This window comes from Diprion similis, chromosome 6 (genome assembly GCF_021155765.1).
Source record: "Diprion similis isolate iyDipSimi1 chromosome 6, iyDipSimi1.1, whole genome shotgun sequence".
NCBI lineage: Eukaryota > Metazoa > Arthropoda > Insecta > Hymenoptera > Diprionidae > Diprion > Diprion similis.
The window spans coordinates 5,140,893-5,166,970 of NC_060110.1; the positions used below are offsets into that span (position 1 = coordinate 5,140,893).

A 26,078-nucleotide genomic window follows, 5' to 3' on the forward strand; every position below is an offset into this window, starting at 1 on the left:
CGACTAATTGTAAGTTATACACTCACTCGCCCGAAGAAGCTTTTGCACGCCAACGATTATTTCGTATATGGCTTTATTATAAGCTCATGATATATCTCATAGATAAGACACTTATTCGGAGATTAATCATCATTGGAGAATCCGATAGATACAAGTTACGTATAATAATATCATTTATACGGAAAGTCAATTATCTGGTAATAAGTCAGGCGATTTATTTACGTCATTTGAATATTCAGTATGATTTTTACAATCGACTTTCACAGAAATAAGCCTAAGACTATAGAGAAAAATAATCTGTTAATAAAAAAAAATAAAATAATAATAATAATAATTTTAAAAAAATCGTTTTTTTGAAAATTCTGGACGTATGTAATCGTCGGTTAATATTAATCGGATAAATGATTCATCAAAAAACTCGATTAATTGATCAATCGATGCAAAGAAAAGTTATTGGTCCTCGAATACCTCTAAAAATGGAAGGTCAACTGCTTTTGATTTTTTTCGGGCTGCTTTATCTTGACGGTTTTGAAGAAAGGATCAAATTAATTGACTCATAGCTAATTTCGACGAAATTTTGCATGAATTTCTGACGGTGTGCTATTCTATATCGCTGCAATCGACGAGTGTCAGTTTATTCTGCTGTTTGTATTGAAATCAGAAAAATATTAGTGATGATTCCTTCAAGTTTTCTAAAAAATTTTTACCGATTACTGCCTCCCTTAATATATACAAAATTCCAAAGAAATATGTCATATTCTTTTTTTCTCACTGATTTTCATCCTCCCATCGAGAACTTTAAATTTACAATGAAAATTCAAGAACTTGATCGTAATTATATTCCTAATTCTGATTTTCTTTTTAGAATCCATTTTGAATTCTGAATTTCTGCTGAGGGGAGAATCGTAATCAGCGTATCCAATATTTCTTGGTACTCGATTCCATAATTGTGACATTTCTCACTTGTCATCGCTCCGTTAACAATTCTATAACTAATAAACTTCCGGATTGAGAGTATCCACGCTTATTGTTAGTTTTGACATTTCTGACGCCGTACAATTGTACCGTGAAATCGATAAACGTCACCTTCGATGACCGTTTAAAATTGAATTACTCAGAATTATGTAACGCCTTTCACGTAACTCTCCGATGAGCACGTATGAGTTACATGACTTTGGATAATACTCGACGTTTCGGTGAAACTTTTGAAACGGCGTCGCGTCGTCCTTTGACCTCGACATCGACATCGACATCGACATCGACATCGACATCGGTTCGTCCAGAGAATATGAACGAATTTTAAGTATCATTCGATGCCCCAGGTCACAATAAATAAACAATTTATCGACTATCGACCGACACGGCAAAAGTTGATCGGTAAAGTTGTAATGCCGTAAAATGATTTCTCGATAAATAAAAATTAGAATAAAAATTTCACCTTCACTAGACTTTCGATTTGCGAATTAGTACCTACGAGGTAGACGAATCAACGAAATACCATCGCCGAATACGAGGGGAAACTCGGTATGACTCGTGATATTCGACAAAAGTTATTTACTCGTTATGTAAAAGATGTGTTCGATCTTCCTGACTAAGTGGGGATAAAATCGAGGTATAATCAATCGATACTTTGGTCCGAAAACAAGTTTACAAGGTGAATTTATACTGATGGAACTAAATGCGAGCGTAAGCGCCGTTTCAATACGAGAAAGGTTTTAATTAGATGCTATATTAATAACTATTTACTTGTGTTTATGAAAGTTGGAAAAGTTTTTATGGAAGAGAGAGAGAAAAAAAAAAACAAAAAAAAAAAAAATAGCTAGCCTAGCAAAAGTTTATAATTAAGCAAATTGCTGAAACGTTCGTATCATTTCGCGGATACCAAACGTAGGTATGTACCTACCTTACATATTTATGCCTTGAGCATACGAGGTCGACGAGCCACTAATTAATTAAATTAACACCGAGTGCAGTAATTCAGATATTCTCGCGTAAATGGCGGAAGAAATTTCTTATGAATAAATATTTATTGGTCGGATATAAAATACCTGATGTTTATCGTGATAATTAACCAAGCTTCAAATCAGACATATGTAACCGATATTACACCCCAGGGAATCCCATGCATCCCGGTTTTGTCGCTGAAATTTGATACACGCAGTTATTTATTTATAGATCGTGAACCACGCGTGTAATTAAAATACTTTATAACAGTAGGCATGGAGAGACGGACGAGATTATAAATTGTAATCTCAGGTTATGGAGATCTGGACAATCCGTTATGTGCGGCGGTAAAAAAGCTGATTATAGCTTATAGCTGCACGAGAGAAAGTTTCAACGCTGTATTAATTCCTAGGGAATCATGTACGAGAAGCTTGTAACAAAGTTTTTTAAACGGACGTAACGTCAGTGGCGTAACTAGGCCGGCTTCGTGGTCTCCAAGATTGGGGGTGAAAAAAGTTATATATATGAGATCAAAGATTAGTCACGTTTGGTGCTGCTTTGTAATTGAAAATTAACGAGATTAAGAAATTGACTTTTCTAAGCTCATCGATATTTTCTGATTGAAAATATTTCGGGAAAAGTCATTTTAGCAGTTTAATATTGTCTAGAGGGTTTTGCAATGTCGGAATTTTTTAAGATTTATTATATTATAAATTAATTTATGAGATTGAAGGAGTTTTATAAAATAACTATTAGATTTCTGTTTCTTTTATTTTCGTTATAATTTCTTTGGCCTTATTTGATATAAAATTGTACTTCTGATATTTTCCATTTCAAATGATTGGTTATATCGGCTGTATAGTGAAAAATGTAAAAAAATATCTTTTTGGATTAACGGTAGCTTTAATCTACAGTAAATAAAATGTATAAATTGAATATCTTACTGTTTTATTGGGAAAAAATATGTTTCATTATTTATCCAGGGGGCCCAATTTACGTCCTTGGCTCGGGGCCCCTAAATGCCTAGTTACGTCCCTGCCCAGCGTAATTTTTTATGTATAATGCATCCTGCATGTCGATAATATAATATGCTTCTACATTTTCAATAACAATGCTTGTGATTTTCTAAACAGTTTTTTTTTTTCTCTCTTTTTCTAAATTTTGATTCAGATGCTCCGGCAAATACATCATTAAATCGCCGCTAACTAAACGTCCCAACTCAATTAGCACTGGTTCACGTTTTGACTTTTCGTTGGAGCCACGTGCTTAGAAGAAGAACATCGTTTTAATACTGCGGAACTGCTGCACTGGCTGTTGTTTGCTTTTGAAATTCGAGGGTTGATTAGTGGGTGAAGGTGAAAAGTTTCAAGGTTAGGAAACAAATCAATATGCAGAGTACAGCGGCTTTGAACTTTCGTCGAATTTCTTTATTACACTCACGTAACAATCGGTATATATATATATACATACAAATATGCATTGACACCTTCGAATGGCACGAAGGAATTTATAATTTTTTACAATTCTTGCCGAAACCATGCGAAGATGAATTATCATTTCCGGTGGATAAGCTATATTCGAAATATTGAGAAACTTTCCCGCTTTTTTTCATGACACAACGATGTGGTCTCGTTGATCAGTCTGGCATCGTCAGTCTGATCTCTGAGTCCTTAGCTTTCGTGGAATTATTTGAAACTTTGTTGATCATCATCTACACAGAAAAGAAACTTTATTGTTTCTGTAACAATACAAAGATCATTAACTATCGCGTGTAAAAACCAAAGTTGATGTGATAACTGGTGAATAGACTTCTGAGCGAATGCTTAGAGAATTCTGACAAGGATTCTGACTTAAGCATCTTATCTGTCGTGAAAATCGAATCAGCTTCGTGACTCTCGTGGGAATAAGACGTAATTGTCTCGTTTTTGATGCGAATCTGCACTTGTATTTGCTTCTCATTTTAACTGGATTTGGAATTAATCTTAATCTGCTGGAAAAGAATCATAAAGTCTTATTAAAAAATTTGGCGAGAAAATTACGTTTATCGGTTACTGAAATCCCTTGTAAATACTGTTAACAGTTTACTTAAACTGACAAGGTGATAGAATATTACGAGAACCAATCAGAGACGGTAAGTTGATACTTGAAGGGATGTTTCTACGACAGAATCTATGAGATACACTTTCAATTCTCAATAACTATGAGTTGAGAACAGATTTTTGCTATAGAGATAAATTTCATTGTTAATTGCCTAGTGGAACGTCTATAATTTTCGAAAGTGGATTAGTGAAAAGATAGAAAATACCTTGGAAATTTTCCGCAAATCCTTTATTTTCATCATTCACGGAAAAATGGAATTTTTTATTTGAGAATTTTCACCAAATTTCTGATCGAAAATATATCAGTATTTTATATATATATTGATTAAATCCTGCAAAAAAATAATTATTATAACAGAGTAGCAAAAAAAAAAAAAAAAAAGAAAAAAAAGAATTCGCATCTCTCATAAACTTTCATCAAGTCTTATGCTCTCATAGAAAAAAGGTCAGAGATCTTACGAGTCTCTTTGAGTTTCTGTTCAAGTTTCTCCATCGAGATCTCCGAAACTTCCGGCAACCACTGCCAGCAAGTTTGTTCCACTTGAGCAGGAGCGTGGCTCATTCGGAGTTTGGCGTGAGCGGTTTATTCGAAGAGCATACTCAGCAAAGACATATATCTGACGAGTTAAAGTGCTCGATCGTCAGTTCTGATGATGTAATAATTTGTAAATTTGTTACAACATTTGGGAACAGGGTGTATGAACGTGAGAGTGTAGCATATTTGAGATACTTGCGGTGAATGGTAGCAGCGTGAACTGAAAATGAAAAAGAAGGAGAAGAAGAAGAAGAAGAAGAAGAAGCGAGATTACGATGTGCAGCTTATTTAAAAACGAATTTTAACCCAAGACTCGAGTCATACACGAGTGTCGCGTGCACCGTGGCATCCTCCTACTAATTGGTATGAAAGTGAAGAGAGTCATATATTCCTCCTCGAGCGATGCTAATTGCTTTTTAGTGAAAATGCATGGCACCGACTTTGAAACGCCAAGTGCTGCACAGAGCGAGGAAAGCAGCCGAAACTAAGTAAAAATGTTAGTTTGGTATTCCGACACACTATTCCGTTTCTACATCGCGTGATTACCGTTTCGAATTCCAGTTCGGATGGGTCTTCCTCATATGTAATTGGCGCAGATGGTAATATGCCCGCACGTATATCTTAATTTATTTCGAGAGAAATTCAACGCTTTGCTTCACCCGAACGTGGTATTATAAGTATTAAACCTCTAAGTACGCACTTATCTTATGTCTAACTGAATTATTCCTTTTGATATCATACCTTCGCTATATCGTTGTATTCGTGTGACAGCTATGCCACTTGATATTACCGCTTTCTAAGTCACTTCTGAACTTTCGCATGTTCGACCATCGCATAATCATGTTTAAATAGTCAAGTACCAGTGCTTCTTATTTTACTTCTACTTCTTCTTCTTCTTCTTCGTTCGAATTCTTCTCAGTTGTAATATTAAGTGATCGAAGTTCGCGTAACAGCTGCATTTGTAACGTTACGAAATTGCGATGCGAAATAAAATTTGAAACACGAATTGTGATAAAAAGATTCAAATTTGGACTATTTTTATTAATTGAAAACGATAATACTAAATCAAAATTCAGAAATCATAAATTCCAAAGTGTTAGAAACACAGCGTTTTTTTTTTTTTTTTTTTTTTTTCTTTCCTTTCTTTTGTACGAGGTTTCGATCTACCAATCTATTGGAAAATGTCTTCATGGCGCCAGAGCCTGGTTCTCGGCGCCATTTTATCACCGCATAACCTAAGTTTTCAATTTTAATGGAGTCAAATTGTAATACTTGGGGTTTCAAAGTACTCATGTCACATACATTAATTAAACGCCATTAATAGTAAATCTGTTCTACCATCCACACGCAAAAAAAAATGTAAGCAATCAGCTGTTAGCCTGGTTGCATTAGTTCGATTTTTTCCCACCAGGTGGCGCATTGCAAAATTACAATCCCAATAATATATTTACCCGCAATGGCGTAACGAATCGCTGCGACTTGTTTTGATTTCCACTGGCACTCGCGGTGATATGTCATAGAGATTAGCTAATCAACTACATCAGTTTTCACCGCGTGTTCGTTCGCATTGCGCGGGCGAATTGTCTCCAAATCATATGCAATTCTGCCGCGTGACTAACCTCTTAACTACGCTCGAGATTGACGAAAGGTGACAAAATAACTTGTGATTCTCTGCCGTAGTTCAACGATCGTTTTAATAACTTATAGAAAACAGGAAATATGGTTTATCTGGTGTGATATTATTTGTGAAACGCCCAGTTCAGGACGATTAGTACGCTTAAATATATGCCGATGTGGAACATCACTCGATTTTTAGTAAATGAATTTTAATGTTTGTCTATCGACAAAATTTTTTTCGGGCCAACTGTTTGAGAGTGGTGCAGATCTATGAGTAAAATGGTGATTATTAGTACGACGATAAAGTACAAAGGATGTTTTTGTTTTTTGATGAGAAAAAATGAAGCGCCAAATCATATTTTATTTTATCGTTAGAACGAAATAAAATTCAGGTGACTTTGGTATTTTGAGACCAGGGCGTAATGAAATACTAATTACGTATATCTGAATTTTGGAACTAGGACGAAGTAAAATAGAAATTATGTTTGCATTTTGTAATTGAGGTGTAAATTTTGTAATGAGGGTAAAATGCAATGCAAGTTATATTATTGCGATTTTTAATTCATGTGAAATAAAATATTTATAAAATAAAGTTTCTAATTACCCTTGATAGTATGTAAAAATAAGTAGGTATACACAGTTTTTACGTACAATTAAAAATCAGACATGTTCGTATACTTTTTATAAATTTTCTTAGTAGTTAACCGCATATGAGAAATTTTCAATTTGATTTACTGATCGATCCTATGACAAATTTGGAACTTGATCAATAGAAGATATTAATTTATTTCAATGAAAGTTGTAACTGATCTGAATAATGACATTAATTATTTGCAAAAATTTTAATTCAACCACAATTAAATACTAATCATTTCAATAACGCTAATATAAAAGTATAATTTATACTTGATTTTCTTTTCTAATTACGATAAATACCAAAATTTCTCCGCGGCTTCGATATCACACTCTTTCTATACATGCTTACACCTTCATATTATTACACTGTCAATGTCTGTTAAAGTAATACGAAAGATCTGTATAAGGCAACGAGGTTACCGATATGGCGTCTTGAAAGAATATAAAGAAACTAAAACTGAAATCGTCGAGAAATATGCATAGAAAGCACTTATTGACTGGTCAGACATAACTGAATAATCGCGTAATGCGTATATGGCTGCAGAACTTTATCCCTCATACGGGTACCAGTTTGATTATTATTTTTATTTCGTAATGTATCATTTCCTACCGAACCAGGAAGTGTTAATACGTTGGATTCCTTGATTCCTGCGGGCAAAAAATATGCCGGTGCGTTGCGCAATTTTCTTATAAGTATACCGCAACATTATAGGTATACAGTGTTGCCAGATAGTTCAATCAGCTTCCCTCCATGCCTGCCAACATTTGCCACTAAATCCCCCTAAATGGGATATAAAAATCCCCTATATTTTCCCCTAGATTTTTTCCTAATAAAATGGCGAGTACGGATGGCATTATGAATATATTAAACGTGTTTCACGCTGAGGGCAGACGGCCGAGATAAGTCCAAACAAATGCGATCGAGGTATTGCCGCACTCATTGTCGCAGCAAAGATCGAAACTAGCATCGAAACACGTCAAATCAAACAAATTCATAAATTTCTCTAGAATGATATTAATTCTGATCGAAAATACATTTTAACTAATGAGTTAATATGTGGTTTCAAAGCTTAAAAGGTCAAAATAAAAATCCATTTAGTTTCTTTCCCCCTAAATTTCCCCCTAGACGCTTCAAAACCTCCTAAATCTAGGGGGAAAACCCTTGATCTGGCAACACTGTTAAGGTGAACCATCACGAGGATCGCGTGTCGCAATGGGTATGCAATGGGCACCCTGACATCTGGTGGCGAAAACTGCGTTACTCTATTTGGGCCATATTTGTTTTAAAACCCTTCGTTAGCCACCTAGGACGAATCGTCCTTATCGTTAACTCGTACTTACTTCTACCTCGGTACTCGGGAGTAACGCAGGGGGATGATCTCGGACTACCCCCTAAAAAAATTTCTTTCACCACAGGCCCCATGTCAAAACACGATAAGACAACTATAATCAGACTAAACAGTTGAGTGTACCATATCCTTTTTTTTTTGAGTGTACCTCAAAAAAATATTTAACCCTAACGTGTCACTGGGGTGAATTTTACCCCAAACATTTTTCAAAATCCTTGTCGAAGCCCTTGACCCCTGAATATATATATATTTTTTCATTTAGATTCTTAGAACTCATTTTTTAAGCACTGTATCACGTTTGGGGTGAATTTCACCCCGTGTGACCGTTACGGGATTCTAAGGCGATCTGATTTATCAGGGTTAAACCGGTGTTGTAACGATAACTGTTTTACTAGAATTTTTCAGTAACCATATATATAACAAATGGAATTTTTCTCAGTACGATTCGGAACTGCGTACGTACGGTAGGTATTTTTATCTGTTACACACGCCCACAAAAATAACAAAGTTGTGGTTGCTGGGGGTTGAACTGTATTTTTCTTTTGTATTTTTTCCCGCCGAACACGGATCTGAAGTCAGAAGTGGGGGTCGGTGTAAAAATTTTGGAAAAAAAACCATAAAAATCATGTTTTAGCAATTTTTTCTTATGGTTCTTGCATCTAATTGTAAAGTATTTTCGTTTCACTTTGTAACATGCACCAGTACTTTACAAATATGTATTTTTCCATCATTCAAGGCCGTTCCGAGGTCATCCTCCAATGGTTAAAAATATGTTTGTGATTTTATTTTCTTCACACGACGGTACAAATACCGTCAGAAACGTGCTACCGAGGAGTGTTTCGACAGAAATAACAACTCCCAATAGATATTTTCAAAATACTGATGCACGTTACAGAGAGAAACAAGCGAAAAAACTTTAGATGCAAGAAACGTAAGAAAAAATTGGTCAAACATGATTTTTTATGGTTTTTTACAAGATTTTTCACATCGACCCCTAATTCTGACTTCAGATTTGCTTTCAGTGGGAAAAAATACAAATGAAAAATACATTTCGAACCACAGCACGCACAAAATTTTCATTTTTATGGATCTCTGTTATTATTATTATTATACAAACCGATTCGCGTTCTGAAGTCATTTCTAGCTTGGGAAATTTTTCTTTTCACCAAACTTGCAAGGCCTGTTTTTACATAATGAGAAAGATTATCAACAAATTCAACATTCGTCCACGTCATTACGTTGCAAGAGGTTGATTAACTACTTTCACTGCTGGAGGTTCTCCTGGTTGTAAAATATCGTTTTACTTGACGACGATCTGTAACTATATATATACATATATATGTATGCATTATCGCATTTTTTAATTGTTATTGTTTTTTCAACACGGGAACTTGGCGACTTTCGTTTCTTCATGATTTTTGACCCGATGATGATTTGAACAGACACCGGCCGGTTTAACCCGATTGATAGTTTTCTCCTTGGCTCGGCTTCAGACCAATTCAAGCAATCCCAAATCACTTCAATTTCGTTGCGTAATGCATTTTGCTGTACACAAAGTGATACGTTAATTAGCAACGTACCCGAATTCGTGATGTTCCGTGGCCTGCGGGCCAATTGTGACCTAATGGATGGATGAAAAAAAATACTGGCTTAGAAAGAAGGTACGAGTGAACATCCAAACCTCGTCTTCACCTATCCAAGCTTCTAAGCTCAGCTCCAGATTACGTAATGTCTTCAAGATTTATGATCTGTCATGTCGTTTTCGTTCATCGTCTCTTCATTTATGATTTTGAGCATGTATGAAGCTCTACTGATTGTGAGAGATACATTGCTTGAAGTCATTGATACTTTTTTCAAGCTGAGCATTTCCAATTGAACAAAATGTGAGACCTAATTACTGGGTGACGTTTATTTGGTACTAATTTAACGATCAAAATTCACGGACAGAAATAGAAATTTAATATTGGCAGATTTGTAAAAACCGTTTGGCAGAGGTAAAATTTTTCAATGTATCTACTGTTTAAAATAAAGATAAAAAATGTTGGAGAGAAAATGGTGTTTATTGCAATGCAAATATTTTAAGCGATGTTTTGTTTTTTTTCCCAACTCAATCAAAGTTAATTAAAATTCAAATTTATACACAATTTAAACCTAATCGCTACTTTTAATAAAGCGACAACAGAAATGCATTGGATTTAAACTGCATAAATAAATTAATTTATACTTTCTGTAAAATGAGATAACATGATTAAGAGCAAATTTCGAAAATGCAAATTGACTTTTCATAGAATGACTAATTTTTTTTTATGACCGTAGTATAATTATTCTAATTTTAATAACAATATCAATTATATATACAACGATATCAATAATATTCAGTAAATATGTTGGTTAAAATTTATTAAATAAACAAAATATTGAAATTATTTGATTCAAAGTAATACTTGCGAGGAATGGTGACACGAAAAACTCGTCGAATGTTTCGAATGTCAGAACAACAAGTAAAGAATCTCTCAGCATTATCCCACTAATCATAAATATTTGAACCGTCTTTTTATTACGCTAATCATTAACGTCATCATGGTTTTGTTTATAGCTACATGTAGAATAGTCTAGAGTACATTCGAAGCAAAAATTCTTTTCCCATTAAATGACTTTACAGGAAAATGAAGTTTGACCCGAAGATTACCAATAAAAGCGACGGTTTAGTAGAAATTAGGATGCTAGCTGGTTTCTAAGCACCGCAAAGGATTAGAAGGGACATCAAGAGGTTCCCATAATCACTGAATCGATTTGCTGAAGACACCTGTTGTGATTACAGAAACTGCTTTACCTCAGGCTCGCAATTTCGTAAGAAACATTTTCCACATCCGACTGTCTTCCGTATATTTTCGTTACTAAAATTTCGTCATTCTAATTATAAAATATACTTACCATGGCAGAGACCATGTAGGCAGCGAATTTTGGATTATATAAGTTCCCGAGGCGGTATATTACAAGAGAAGCAGAATCATTACTCACTCTTCAAATATTTTTCTGTTATTCAGCGATTGTTACTTTCGTTGCTTTCTTCACATCTCCATGGCTTGTGTAGGCAAGTTATTATCATTTTTTCCGATGGATCGGAGCGCACAAAAAAGATCTACAAAGAATGAATCGTCGTTTTATTTGCGGCGAGAATCGAGTATTACTAAACTATACATTAATTGTAAGAGAAATTTTTACTCGTCGCTACTTTACAGTTCTTAACTATTTTCATATTTAACCATAACTGAAAAATATTTTTATGTCAAAATCAAAATTAGCAATGACGGGGAATGAGAAATGAATTTTAGTCACTAAAAAATCTTTTTTTATGTGACTATTCTTCATCGATTATGGTCACTTGATCACTTGATCACTTGTAACGATCATTAATATTCATTTTACTAGAATTTTCTACGAGCTATAGTAAAAGAAATTTTTTTTGTATACAGATTTACTGCGCAATGTTTTTCAGGATGTTATACACAGATCTACGTTCAATTGTACAATTAGATCATTCAATTTGAAGTCAAATCATGAAATCTATTTTGGATTAAACAGCACACTTGCCGTTTATTGTAGTTTACATTAATTGACAATTTTGTTACCCTTATTTGAGGTTAGTTATTTGAATAGAAAAAAAGAAACCCTTGTATGCTCATAACATGAATTATTTTATCAAGTTATTGAGAAATCTGTTCTGAATTGAAAAAACTTTTTATTGAACAATAAAGATGTTATAAAAATTTTCAATATATCTTTTGATCAATTTCACTTAAATGAAATGCAACCGTTACATTGTGTCAGAAAAATGACGCATTTTTCACTGGTATGCAAATATTATATATTCATATTCTGAATTTCTGAATGGTTATCTTTTAAAGAGAATGTTAAATTAATTTTTTTCCTACCTCTTAACATTCTTGTTTCTCAATAATTTACATAACATATATTTGAAAGCTTGAAAAATTCCACGCCGATAAACATCGTACTGTCAGTATATGGTATATACTATATAATATAAGTAGGACAACGAAAAGAATAATTTTTCCCTAATACCTTTATGTAATGTAAATAGCGCGCTGCTTTCCGATACTTAAAACCGCGTTAAAACGATTAAATCTCATTGAAAACTGGTGGATACATAATACATTTAATACATTAGTGTACAATATTGATAGAAACGTGATTTGTGAAATCACGAGATTCGTGTATACCGTGTGTCCATGAGGAAAGTGCGCACCTTATGCGCGTGCGTCAAGTCGTTAAAATTTTATTGGCTGACAATTACCGCCTGATTGACTAGCCGACGCAATACCAATCGCCACTGTCAGAAAATCTGCCTAGGAGACCACCGTTAACCTGTGGTCTCCTAGGGACATTTTATGACAGTAACCGTTACCCTGTGGTCTCCTAGGGACATTTTCTGACAGTCGCCGTCAACCTGTGGTTTCCTAGGGACATTTTCTGACAGTCACCGTCAACCTGTGGTCTCCTAGGGATATTTTCTAAGATTCGCGATTGGCATTGCATCGGTTGCTCAATCAGACGGTAACTATCGGCCAATAAAATTCGAACGAGTTGACGCACGCGCATAAGGTGCGCACTTGCCTCACGAGCACGGGGTATATAATGTACGCGTATTAAAATTAAACATTGGACGCTGCAGTAACTTTCAGCCGAAAAATTTAGCCCACGGTCCCTTCGGTTAATCGACCGTTCCAATAATAAAAACGTATATGTATACATATATCGGTGCACGAGGCACGTTTCTCTTAACCTTATTACTCGAACAAACTACTGCCATTACAGGTGAACTCGACTTTTCTCCGTAGAACGAGAAGAGAAAAGAAAGCATTACGTAACATCCCGTTCTTGTAACGTTATAGTACGCGAGCGTTAATTGGGAAGAAATACAAAAACATACTAGATAAGAAACTCACCGTCCCTTTCCCATAAACAAATGCGAGCTCACGTAATATGCTCGAGTACAATAACAACTCACGTTTTCTGTATCAATTAAACATAGTAATTATTTAATTTAAAAAAAAAAAAAATTCAATTAGTATTGTTTCAACTGACTATACGGTCATCAATTTTTTAATAGATGGGCCGATTTTAGATCTAATCTTTAACTTCTCTAAATTATATTACAGATGTACTACCGTATTAATTTACTATACTTTGACCCGCCGGAACTCTTCTTTCAAGTTCCTGTTTTTCGTAGGGAAGCTCCGCTCGAAGGCAGAAATTTATGGAGCGTTTATGGTAAAGAATGAAAGTAGTAAAGGTCCGTGCTATAAAGTCGACTAAAAATTTTTCTAAGCTCAGGAATTTTGTAAATGAAGAAATCTATGATCTGGGTTTGACGATCGTATAACGAAAAATCTCTGTGTCTAGTTGACCATTACAAAAGAAAAAAAAAAAAAAAAAAAAAAATGGCAAAACGTCAAAATGTTGAAAGTAATTAAAATGAAATGAAAATTTTGAGAAAATACTTTTTAAACCGAATTCAACTTTATTGACTAATTCAGTAACAGTTACTTGGTCTTCATTTTGACGTACTTTCTTCTTGTGTGTTAGTCTTTTGTTTATACATCTAATAACTGACCTTCTTTTCTTTTGGGAGTGACTTAAATTATACTTGATCGAGGTTTGAGTCTGCACAAACATGACAAGCGTAATACCAAAGAAAATATGAAAAGAAATGATAGAATTCCAAAGTAATCGTTGCTTTCTACGAGGCGAGGTTCAAGTTTCTACACGCACATTCTACACGTATAATCTACAAGTTGCAGAAATATACGACACCGCGTGCAGAGACCGCAAATGTCTAGGCATGTATATCGCCTATGCGAATAAAATTCCGTATGAGGAAATTACATGGCAAGTCTAGGTTACGAACAAGAATTGGTAATCCAGCGTCAAAATTTTTTTCGTAAGGTGAAGAGCTATACGGTTAACAAAAAACTTAAGTCAACTCGCGTATTTGTCAAGTTACGTAGACATTATTGCACGATTAAAAGCTGTGGTAACCAGACAACGTGATTCGTATAACTACGTATTTGTTCACGGTTTTGGGCCCCTGCACTCTGCACGCAGCGCGCACTTACGCAGCGGCGTTTTCACCGAATTGAAAATCGCCGTACGATTCGCGTCTTATCGGATCAGACAATCCATCAATTGCCGTGAATCGGGGGTGAGGCAGTTTATAGACATGCGGAACGTACAGTCAGATTCAAAACGTGTCGAAATACAAACTTGATTGAAAAACTGCCGGTACGAGAAATTTCAATGAAGCAATACTGGGAGAAAATTTTTATTTTACAGTGTTACTTTGAAAATTTAGTTAAATGGGCATCGTTGTTACAACGGGTTTGAACATTGTTTGAACTACGTACGATAAAATGTTGTACAAGTGACTGTAATTATAAAAATCAGTAACGTGTATTAAATTTTTCAGTTACATTTTGAAAAATCAATTTTTGCATTGTATCCGGAATCACGACTAGCAATTTTTCTTAATATAATCTAGTTCTTATACATCTATAGCTAAGACTTACACCGTGATAGATGAGAAAGGTTTGAAGCATTTATTACAATTCTTTATAAGTAACAAAGTAAATAATCCGACTGTTGAAATAACAAGAAGCTTACAGATGATATTCATTGTCAGTATTCTCGAATTTATTCCTGGATGACAGGCAGTTTTTGAATTAGATTTAACTTGAGCAACTGTATAATTGTACTTATGCATATTTTGTCTTGTCATATTTTCGTTTTTGACATTTTATTGACCTGACTGTATGTGTAAGGATGTATAAGCCCACCCGGCTAAGTCAAAAGCTAAGAAAAGAGAAAAAACCGTTTAAAGATCTCCAGCAAAGTTATCTGAGCCAATGATTGTGGATACGAATGAAAAACACCCTTTTCTATGATAGAAATAAATTCTAGCAGATTGTAATGACAAAAACTAAGGTATCAACATTTTGAGACAAGGCTTTCGAATACGAATGTTCAAAGTGGTAAACCTAATGATTAAAATGATAAGATTTCTAAAAATTACCTAAAATATTTCATCCCTACAACGTCTGGCCAGGTTTTAGGCTATATTTCGTTACAGCCACATCGATTATCATTTTGAAGATATAGCCATATTTATGAGCCAAGTCGGAACGGGATCACACAATTACGCAAACGCTTACTATAAGTCCTTACAGATAGAGGCTGTGATTAGGTTAGGTTTTAGGTTAGGTCAGATATTATCAATCTTCAGTCATATTTGTTTTATCTGAATAGAATTTTCATTTTATTACATTGAATTTGAATGCCAGTGGAGCCGCGATAAGCTACTAGTCTCCAATAATTTGATTTCAACTAGAGGTTAGGTTAGTTTTAGGTTAGGTTTTAGGTTTTAGGTTCTAGGTTAGGTTAGGTGTTAGGTTAGGTGTTAGGTTAGGTGTTAGGTTAGGTTTTAGGTTAGGTTGGGTTAGGTTAGGTCAGATATAATCAATCTTCAGTCATATTTGTTTTATCCGAATAGAATTTTCATTTTATTACGTTGAATTTGAATGCCAGTGGAGCCGCAACGGGCTACTAGTATCCAATAATTTAATTTCAACGACAGGTCTATTCATTCTTAATAAACTCCTACGATTGTGTAACCTGCGACCCAGTGCGGCTCAGCCCCAGGGCCCGAAGGCCCCGCTGGTTCCTCGAAAGGCCCGGGGGGAGAGATGGGCGCGCATACCTTCCTCCTCGACGTCGAGTTGAGTCGTTCTGGTGAGGGAAGCCAACTCCTCCTTGAATGACGACCCTCGCGGTCGGCGGAAACAAACGCTATATAAGCGTCGGTCTGCACCGCGAATTCGTCAGAAGAGTGAAAGACGAGAAAAACGGCATGGTTTGCCGTTCGCCAGGAACCATCACCATGAGATCGACCCTGGTTAGTGTACACCCTGCAGTGAGCACGTGTTATGTGACAGTGATTTTTTTTTTTTTTTACCGTATATTATATACTCATTAGCACCGCACGCGTTATGCGAAAATAAAATAAAAAAACAAAAATTATCCGTTGTATCGTTCGATCGAATTTAAGTTTTATCCACGCGTTTAGAATGAAAAAAAAAAAAGAAAAAGGAATGAAAATTAGAGATGTAATAATGTCGGTGCTTGTTTTCTGTTGTGTACGAATTTGGACTAAACTGAAGAAAATATCGAACCTAGATGAAGTTCTTCATTATACACTTATCTTATTATATACTTATATTATTTACGGGTACTCTGCAGGTTTATACACAAAAGAGAATTTCACTTAAATCGAGTAAATGCTATCCAAATAGTATTCATTTTTTTTTTAAATAATTTATACTTTCTTTAGTCAGGCAGTTGCAAGTAATTATTTTATTGATTTATCAGCTTATTTATACTGAAATTAAGGAAACGTGGTATCTGAGTACCTTATGTGAAATAATATTCGTTTGCCTTGATTTACCTTTGCTTGTTAGTGTGCGAACGAATCGTGGCAACATTTGATCGCACTAAGAATTTGTTCTTTGGTTATAGGCTTTTGAAAATTTTCTGAGAGCAATATTATTGCGACAGTCATACGATACTAAATACATATGTGAAGCTTCTTGAAATCTGTATTCAGTTTGTTGATTTTTGAAAAAAATTCGGTACCTCACGCTACGCGTTTCAAGTAGTAAAGTGCCGGTTTATTGTAGTTTATTGTATAGCATAGATGATTTTTATAAATTTCGGTACAAACGAATCGAGTAAAAAAAAATTGGTAACAAGAATACGTCTGAAATTACTTGATCATGATTGTACAATACTTCCAAGACAACTTTTTTTGGTTTTATATATATTTTGAAAAAGGTTGAAATTCATTGCAAGTGTTGTTTAAACAAGATAAGGATAAATTGATTCTACAATTGGTAGATATACATCTTCTAAATTTGGTATGAAGTATAAAATACTCGCGAAAAGCTCTATTTGCTATTTACTCGCGAGTTTCTCAATTCTCGAGTAAATTAATCGAAAGAAGTTTCATTTCTTCTATAACTTAACTATTCACGTTCGAAGAAATTACGGCGACTTTGTTATTACATGAATTAAAATGTCGAAATATCTAATGTATACTAAAAAATCGACAAGTTCACGAACGAATGCAATAAAAACAATATTATGCATTTCGCGCTGTTTCGCCTTTGCGTTATTAGAAGTTGACACTTATTCAAGTGACTATATTATACATGCAATTACTCACGGATATCGATACATGAATTACCGATATAATTTCTCATCGCTGGCCACATCTTGAATCTCTTTCTCTTTCTATTTCTCTTAGCTTGCGTAAATACCAGAAGCTTCAAGTATATTTTCGAATAATTTCATCCGCAGTATGAAAATTTACATACTAGTAATTCCTATGGCAAATACGTGTGTTCGTATATGCTTTTGCATTATTATCAACGGTAAATAGAAAATGCGGCAACTCGGACTCGTCGCGCAGATTTAAAGACCCTCGAAAAGTGGTTTACACAGCTGTTCCAACTGCCGTTCGAAACTGGCGTCAGATTATAATTGCGTGGAAAAAATACAAACTTTCTATTCTTGTAATTCGCATTTTACTGGATTATAAAATGTTTGCCTACACATGGGTGAGAATCTTGAGATTACCATTTCGAGGCATTATATGACTGAAAAGTTCAGGCATAGTAAGTAGAGAACTTGAAATGTCCGTATCGCCATAAAACTACTTCCGCTTTTAATTATGAAGTACGAATAAGAACGTCTACACAAAATATTCCGTCAGATGAACAGTCGCTGCTTTTTTAAAATACAAATTAAATCATCCTATTGTTTAGTATTCTTTTCAACAATATCATTGGTGAAATCACTGGACTCATACGGGCACAGCCTAAAAGGTCCCAGATATTTCCAATATACGAAGACGGTATCGAGAAACTCGATTTTCACTATATTTAACGTAAATGAACTCCTGGATGTTTGTTTGTTGAAATATGTTGAAACGTTTGATATAATTTTAGAAACCGTAGTTCTCATTGTCAAACAAACTATTCTGTTTTAGATTATAGTTCGCATACTGTGTATCGATTTCAATTATGAATTGTACAAATTGTTTCTAGTCAATAATCGTGTTGACTGTACACTGGTGGTCTAATATGGCCTTATGATATGCAACTTGCAATACATGCACGTTGTGCGGGTTGAATAAATCGCAGGCTGCGCCAGTTGCGGTTTTATTACTAGAGCATGAAGACGCGTAATTTTAGTTTTGCAGTTCATTTCTCCAGAAAATTAGCTACTGCGCATAAAAATTCAATCGAACAGAAAAGTTTCACGACTCGCGGTGAGTCAAAGATCGGTTCAGTTAATGCTTAGAAAATGTTTAAAACAGCATCTTTTGTCAAGTTTTTTTTATTCCGTATGAAATCTGTTTATAATAAGTACAGCAAATATCTTCACTCAAAATTCATATAGTACATATACAGGTACTCTCTGCAGTTCCAAAGTTGACAAGCGAGCGATGATCTAGTCGATTTTAAATCCAGTACAAGAAGACGAATGAATCGACAAAATCCCCCGCAGAGCTTGCGTGACTCACGACATGCGTTACGCTACTCGTTAAGTTATCGTACTACAAGCGCGATCGCGAGGAAGTGCTAACTACACTTTTTACCGCAATCAGTTACTAACACTTTCGTCGCAGCTACTTCATTCTGACTTTCTCAAATAAAAATAAAAACTAATTACATACCAGTATACGAGCACACGTGATATACGAACCGTTCCATTAGTGTATCAAGTCAGTTGTTAATTGCACAGAAGCTCACGATACTTTTATTAATTACTCGCCTATAGAATGGGTCACTGATATTCAATAGGCATATATTGATCTAACCATACAAATTTTGTTTCAGATATTACTTGGGTTCTTCTTCGTCGTCTCCACGCTTGGAGAGCCAATTCGAACTAAGAAAGAGTACGTAATACATTCACTTATTGTTAATTTATATATTTTTTTACCCTTCAATGTTGCATGTAACAGTGTAATCAATGTGACCGTACAATATAGTTTGGTATTCTCTCCACTCTCGAGAGACTTTCAGCCGTTTGACATAGATAACTGTAACGCGGAAACGCGGAAACACAAGGCAAGAGACAATTCGAGAGACAACCTTGAACCTCGTAGTGTATAGAACTGCTTTCTTCTCGCTCAGCACCGCGTAGTTTCTCCGTGAAAATCATACTGGTACTTGCTAGTCAACTCAACCCCGAAAGACTCGTTCGATATTCAAAGTCGAACGGAGTTAGCTAACATCAAACGTATATAAGTCGACCGTCGAAATTCTCACTACGCGCATAGACTACGTAGCGCGTTAGGAAAGATCCGAATCCATTATCGTCGATGCATGGGTACATATCGTGTTCAATGACAGAAAGCTATTGCTTGGTGAGAATGATCTTCATGACATTCTACGGGAACATGGAAAAGATAGAAAATCGTATTTTGTAAATTTTTTTTGTAACTTATCTACATCAAAGTGAAAACCTAACTACCCCAAAAAAATTTTAATAAAACTCCGTGGATTTTCGAAAACGAGTATGAATTTCTACGAAAAATTGTATTATGATAATCGACAGTTTTATACGAAATAAATAAAAATATTCACTGCACGCGAAAATTAAATAAAATTCACTGAATTCATGTAGAATTGTACGAATTTGAATGAAAATATACTATTAAATAAACAAAAAGTTATAGTTTCACGTAAATAATTGTAGAAAACTATATGTTAAAGAAATTTCCTGAAAGATCGTAGGAACTCTCGTCCCATCGAGAGTAAGTATTAATTTCGACTTTCCTAACGAGAAACTCTTCTTCAGGGCGCCACTTCCACAGTATGGAGCACCATCCGAACAGTACGGAGCACCGTCCTTGCCCAGCACGGGATACGGTGTCCCCGACGTAGGATTATCCGATTCCTACGGTCCCCCGGGTGACACCTACGGTACGCCAGCTGGCGGTGGTTTCGACCTTTCACAGTCCTTGTCAGCCCCGTCCTCCAGCTATGGGGCTCCCGAAGCGTCGCACGGATCGCTTTCTCAGTCTTACGGAGCACCATCTGACTCTTATGGGGCACCAGCTCCATCCTATGGTGCGCCAGTGCACGACCACCATCACCATGAGCCTGAAGGACGATGGGAGAAGAAGCTGAAGTGGAAAGAAGAGTGGAAACAAGTATGGAAGACGCAGTCCAAGATGATCTGGAAGCAGGAGTGGAAGAAGGTTCAGGTACCGGCCTGGAAAGAGGTTCAGGTTCCAATATGGAAGGAGGAACAGGTCGCGGCTTGGAAAAAGGTGCAGAAACCAGTTTGGAAAGAGATCCAAGTACCGGCGTGGAAGGAGATCAAAGTACCAGCGTGGAAGAAAATCTGGGTACCGGTATGGAAAGAGGTTCAGGTCCCCGTGTGGAAGGAGGTCCAAGTGCCAGACTGGAAGAAGGTCTGGGTACCGGAGTGGGTGAAAGTCGGTATTCCCGGAGAGCAATTCGTCGGTCAGGATCATCACGGTTGGCAATACACCAGCCACGATCTGTGGAAGAAGAAATTGATCTGGAAGCCGGTTTGGAAGAAGGTCTGGAAAACTGAGAAAAAGCAAGCCTGGGCATCAGAGAAGAAAATGGAGTGGAAGGCTCAGTGGAAACAGATATGGAAAACGGAAAAGAAGCAGATATGGGTGACTGACAAGAAACTTATATGGAAAGAGGAATCCGTTCAGGTCTGGGTACCCAAAAAGAAACAAGTTTGGGTCACCGAGAAAAAACAGATATGGAAGGACGAATGGAAGAGCAGGTGGGTTCCGGCGTGGAAGGAGATTCAGGTCCCCGAATGGAAGAAAGTGTGGAAACCAGTATGGGAGAAGGTCTGGGTACAAAACGAGCACCACGAGCACCATGAACATCACGAAGAACACCATGGTTACAAATAAATGGATGGAGGAAGAATTACCTGAGGATGTAAAATATATGTTTTATATCATTTTATTTTAGGATTAGGTTACATACATTGCGTTACTCACTCAGAACTCACGTTGCACCAACAACGGGCAGAAAAGAAATAAAAGGAAGGAAGAAAAAGAAAAAAAAAAGAAAGAAAGTCAAAGGATTACATCAAATTTCCGGCTGGTGACCATTGCCATGAAGGAAAGTTGCCTTTCATCGTAGCAGCTTTTATTGTACAGAAGATCCGTCTTAATATAACGTGAATAATCAGCTCGACAACCATTGAATAAAGAATTTTTTATCATAGGTATAGTAACACAGTACCTAATTTACTTGTATGTATATGAAAAACATTGTAAATAATGGTTTTGAACCAACATTTTTTTTTTTTTTTTGTAATAATCAATACACATTAATTGTTATTTTTGTACGCAAGAAATTTATTTTTTTTATTTTACCATAAAGCCAGTATTTTATACATATTGTCAGTTATTTTACTTTTTTCCCCCACTTTGTCAATAATAATAATAATAATATTATTATTATTTTTTTCTTTTGTTCGCTGCGATTATAACGATTTCGCAACGAAATATTCAAACGCTATAATTATACCTGGAGCCGAAGCAGTCATGTGTGGTATCCGATTTCGCGGAGATTCTTCAAATGAAAGTCACATTTACGACGAAAGAGAAATATAAAACCAAAGTAATGAGAGAAAAAATAAAAAAAATAAAAATAAAAATAAATAAAAGAAAAGAATAAACTGAAGTAGGAAGATGCTTTCTAGGGATAGAATATGACATTGAGGGGGATCCGAGCTCTCGCGGTCACCGGGGTCACAGTGTGATCGTGCAATCCTTACTTTCTCCCTACTCATGCACTATTCAGGCTTTCTTCTAACAAATGAGGTGCCTCAACAAAGTCGACAATTGTGCTCAGATATCGGATCATGGAATCCGCTCATCTTGCACACGCGTTAACTGACCAGGGATTTTTTTTTTTTTTTATTGTTATTACGAATATGTACCGTGAGATGCATCAGAAGCGTGTAATAATAAAGTAGAAATCACTAGGTAGACTAAAGATGACCATGCCAAGATGAATCTCAACTTCCTGCAAATACTCACTTGCTCAGGCGTTATACGATGTGTGTATTTGTATATATATATATATATATATATATATATATATATATATACTGCGTGTGGGATCCACTCTCAGCTCTCATATACCTGTGCTATAATAAACTTTCTTCTTCATATTTCAAAACGCCAAGTCATCTACGGCATATATTTACTATTATAATTGAAACTGTTTCTTGTACAGTTTACCAAGTAATAGAATATTTTACAGAGTAATAAACAAATAAAACCATATAGCAGTGAAATTATGCCGTGAAGTAAGTGCGCGTTCAAACCAAAGTGCCTGAAAAAAAATGAGAACTATATACTATATTGAAAGGATGTTTTTGCGAACTTTATTGTAGATGTATAATACAGTTAGTTCTTAACTTTTTTGTATTTTGTTATAGTTTACAGGTTCGTAAAATGTTGGATTTATCAGTTGTAATCCATCAGCACCTTGGGAATCATAATAAGGCCAGAGAGAGAAATGAAAACTGTTAATCGTGCGAAGGGCTCTTGGAACGTGAGAACTGAATAGAGAGTGTTAGCACATAATAGAACAACTCACGAGCGAAGAAGACCTCGGATTAATAGTGAACATTAGAGGCGCCTAGACTGGCGTCAGGCATGTGAAGTTCAGACGGCCGGCGGTGTATTATGTACACGATAGTGAAAGTTTTCGCTCCCGGGTGAACTCGACACTACGATCTTGCTCCGAGTTCTTACGACGAATAACAAATTGGCTCAATTCAGACATTCGTTAACTGACCAGCGTTTCCCCGTGTTAAGATGATTGACGACTAGTTTTCACGACGTGTTGTACTTATACTAACTGTGACTTTTATCACCAACCAAATATTTGGATGTGAGAAAAAATTTTTTTCACGCCAATGATGGCTATATGATGGAAATGAATTTCAAGAGCAAATTCGAATAACACAAGCTACGATGTCATCGATTGGAATTGATACGAAGTTCTATAACTGGAAGCTTTAAAATTATTGAACTCTGGTGTTTTTGATCCAATTTTGATGTTTGGGTTTTTTTTTTTTTTTTTTTTTTTTTTTTTTTTTTTTTTTTTTTTTTTGTTTAGCTAGAGATGTCCACAGATCATCTGACATTTTTTTTTTTTTAAATATAGTTATCCTCAGAGTTATCTTGTCATATCTGTACTATAAAGAAAATTTTTGTGAATATTCATGAGGAATTTGTGTTAGAATCGAATGCAAAAAAACACCAGATTTTAACAGTTTCGCCGAAAGTTGTTCATTGAATTTGCTCGGGTATATTTTTAGCACACAGTAGGAATTTTGTTTCATTCGTGTTTACCATCATCAGCGCAAATAATATTATTGGAGATTGTTTAAACGATTTCTTCTCTGTCCATTCATTCTTTTTAGTGCCTACAACATCAGCTTCCGATTAGTTGAACTCCCAGTTGAGGTGAATGCTAAGTTCGGTTTTAAGATATTAGTGGAAATCTTAGTTAATTGCTAGTGACTGCCTTGTTTGTATACCTTCATTCGCTCTAATCTCGATTCTCGTGAATGTAATCTGAGTGATTTGTTATTCTACGCTGATTTTTTTTCAAGGTGAATCATTAATCGCTTGTTAATTCCTGTACGGCGGAACAAGTTGCGACAACCGTTATCGAGATCTCGAAATTTCTTCTTGGACATGTATGTGTATCTCGATCTGCGGTAACTGTATCGCCTCGGCTCGTGTCTTTCTTATATTCTGTCTCAGGTGGCAATCGAAAGTTAAGACGGTAGTAAGAGAGAGGGAAAAGCACTCTGAAGTTGTCACAGCAGTGAGATTTGGTGGCTCAATACGAGTAGCGTTGATTGGTCGGACAGCCTTTAACCGATAAGCCGTAAGTGTCGCTTTTTCAAAACATTAGCACATTACAAATACAGTCACCAAGGATCTACCGTTTGTCCGATTCTCGATGGAATATATTAAGGATGAAGTCTGAATCAAAAGTTGGGGAATGAGGGAAAGCTGTTTGAAAAGTCTTCGGAAATGTTATTTGCGTCTATGATGATGAAGAATATGCATGTAAATAATATCATTAATATATTGTGATAGAATGATGAATATGAGCAAATTCAATTGATACAAGCGAAGATATCAATAATTCGATAGAAATGTTGACGTTTAAACTGTTCAGCATGAATAAACTTTGCTGTTTCGATCCGATTTTAGAGTTTGTGGACCCATTTTAATTGCTTCCCGAAAACTATCCGAAAAAGTTTGAAAAAAGCTTACTATAATTTACAGTCTCGTCGCATATAACGCACAAACGTATCTGTCGAAGAACATTATAACATGTGTTGTACCGTACTTGAACAAATCTATTTTTATCTACTATGGAGGTAACCGTTTGTATAACAATACGTTTATCGCGTAATTTATAAAAATTTCTGTGGTGAACAAAATAATTTGGAAAGCACGAGAATCAGATCCGAAAGAGCAGAGTTTTATCATTTTAAACGTTCTTATGATCAAAGCTAATTTGAATTTACTTTCGAAAATTTGATATGTATGTTACTGGATATTTGTCAAACGGTTTTTTTCTTTTCAAATTTCTGATTCAGACGGTCCAACCGATTAATTCACAATACACGAAAATTGGTGCGTCGTTGATTGTAAACTCAACGCTGTTGAGGTTAAAAGGTTTATTATGGCGTGGGCAGTAATGAGGAAAGTTGTGTGACGATGTAAGCTGGCTTGCCAAAGCAGGACATTGGATTCTTGTCGGGATTATGGATCGATGAATGGATTATATTACTCGTATGAGAACACTATTGTGCTGCGACAAACATGAAAACATTGTTTTGAAATTTGTGCATACAAAATTCTTTAATCTCCAATCACTCGAATGCATAACCTATTCCGCTACGTCTAATATATTCACGGTTATAACCTGCTCACGAAAATATCTGTACACATCGAAAGTTGATCGCATGCTTTATGTACAGCACATATTCGACCCCGAGTACTTATACGATCACATGTATTACCCAATAGAAAGTCCGAGGCGTGCGTTAAGTATTTATACTCTACGTACTACCGGTCTTACAGACGTAGGTATAGCATGTTTTAGTTCGCAACTAGGCTACAAGGATATATTTTTTCACGCAGATATGTCATATCGTTTTTTGCGTTTCGACTTTACTGCAAGATTTAAAACTCTCATTAACAGTAAGCATGATTCATTAATACTATGAATTTATGGAGAATTGGGAAGTCGAGTGCGCATGCGTGAATACATACACAGATTTTACACCAGTGAACGCAGCCGAATGTTTACTATGAACTGCTGCCAACCTATTTGACGAAATGGTTTTCTAACCTCTTGGGTGGAGTCTGTCACGCCGTTAACAAATTATGGGAATCCCGATCCATTTTTGCGAACGTTGGTCGATTTGGCAACAGTTCATGGCGCGCGCTGCGCTGCTTTAAGGGGATGCACTGGTCGAAATTATCGACCCCCAGAATTTTTCTAATATTTTCGAAATCGTTTATACAAATCGTTTGTTTCTACGACCTTGCATGTTTCTTGAGGTCTTTCTTTTTAATAGATTCCAATGAGAGTATAAAATTAATCGAATCGTGAAATTTGGGCACGTCACTTATGTCTATTAAAATCTGATCCCAGGCACTTTTTATCCAAAAAGGGCATGACGGCGTGGTTTCACATGCAATTCCGAACA

General features: G+C 35.7%; 1 protein-coding gene across 2 annotated transcripts; it reads left to right on the forward strand.

The window, feature by feature from the left end:
* Nucleotides 1-16,099: 16,099 nt before the first annotated feature.
* On the forward strand, nucleotides 16,100-21,670 carry LOC124407256 (golgin subfamily A member 6-like protein 22). Of its 2 annotated transcripts, none has more exons than XM_046883218.1 (3): nucleotides 16,100-16,149; nucleotides 19,154-19,215; nucleotides 20,121-21,670. In XM_046883218.1, the coding sequence occupies exons 1-3, from the start codon at nucleotides 16,105-16,107 to the stop codon at nucleotides 21,223-21,225; spliced, it is 1,212 nt and encodes a 403-aa protein (XP_046739174.1). In that variant the 5' UTR covers nucleotides 16,100-16,104; the 3' UTR covers nucleotides 21,226-21,670. The 2 variants fall into 2 exon arrangements, with proteins under 2 accessions (XP_046739174.1, XP_046739176.1); XM_046883220.1 differs by having other exon boundaries at nucleotides 16,109-16,167.
* Nucleotides 21,671-26,078: the final 4,408 nt, after the last annotated feature.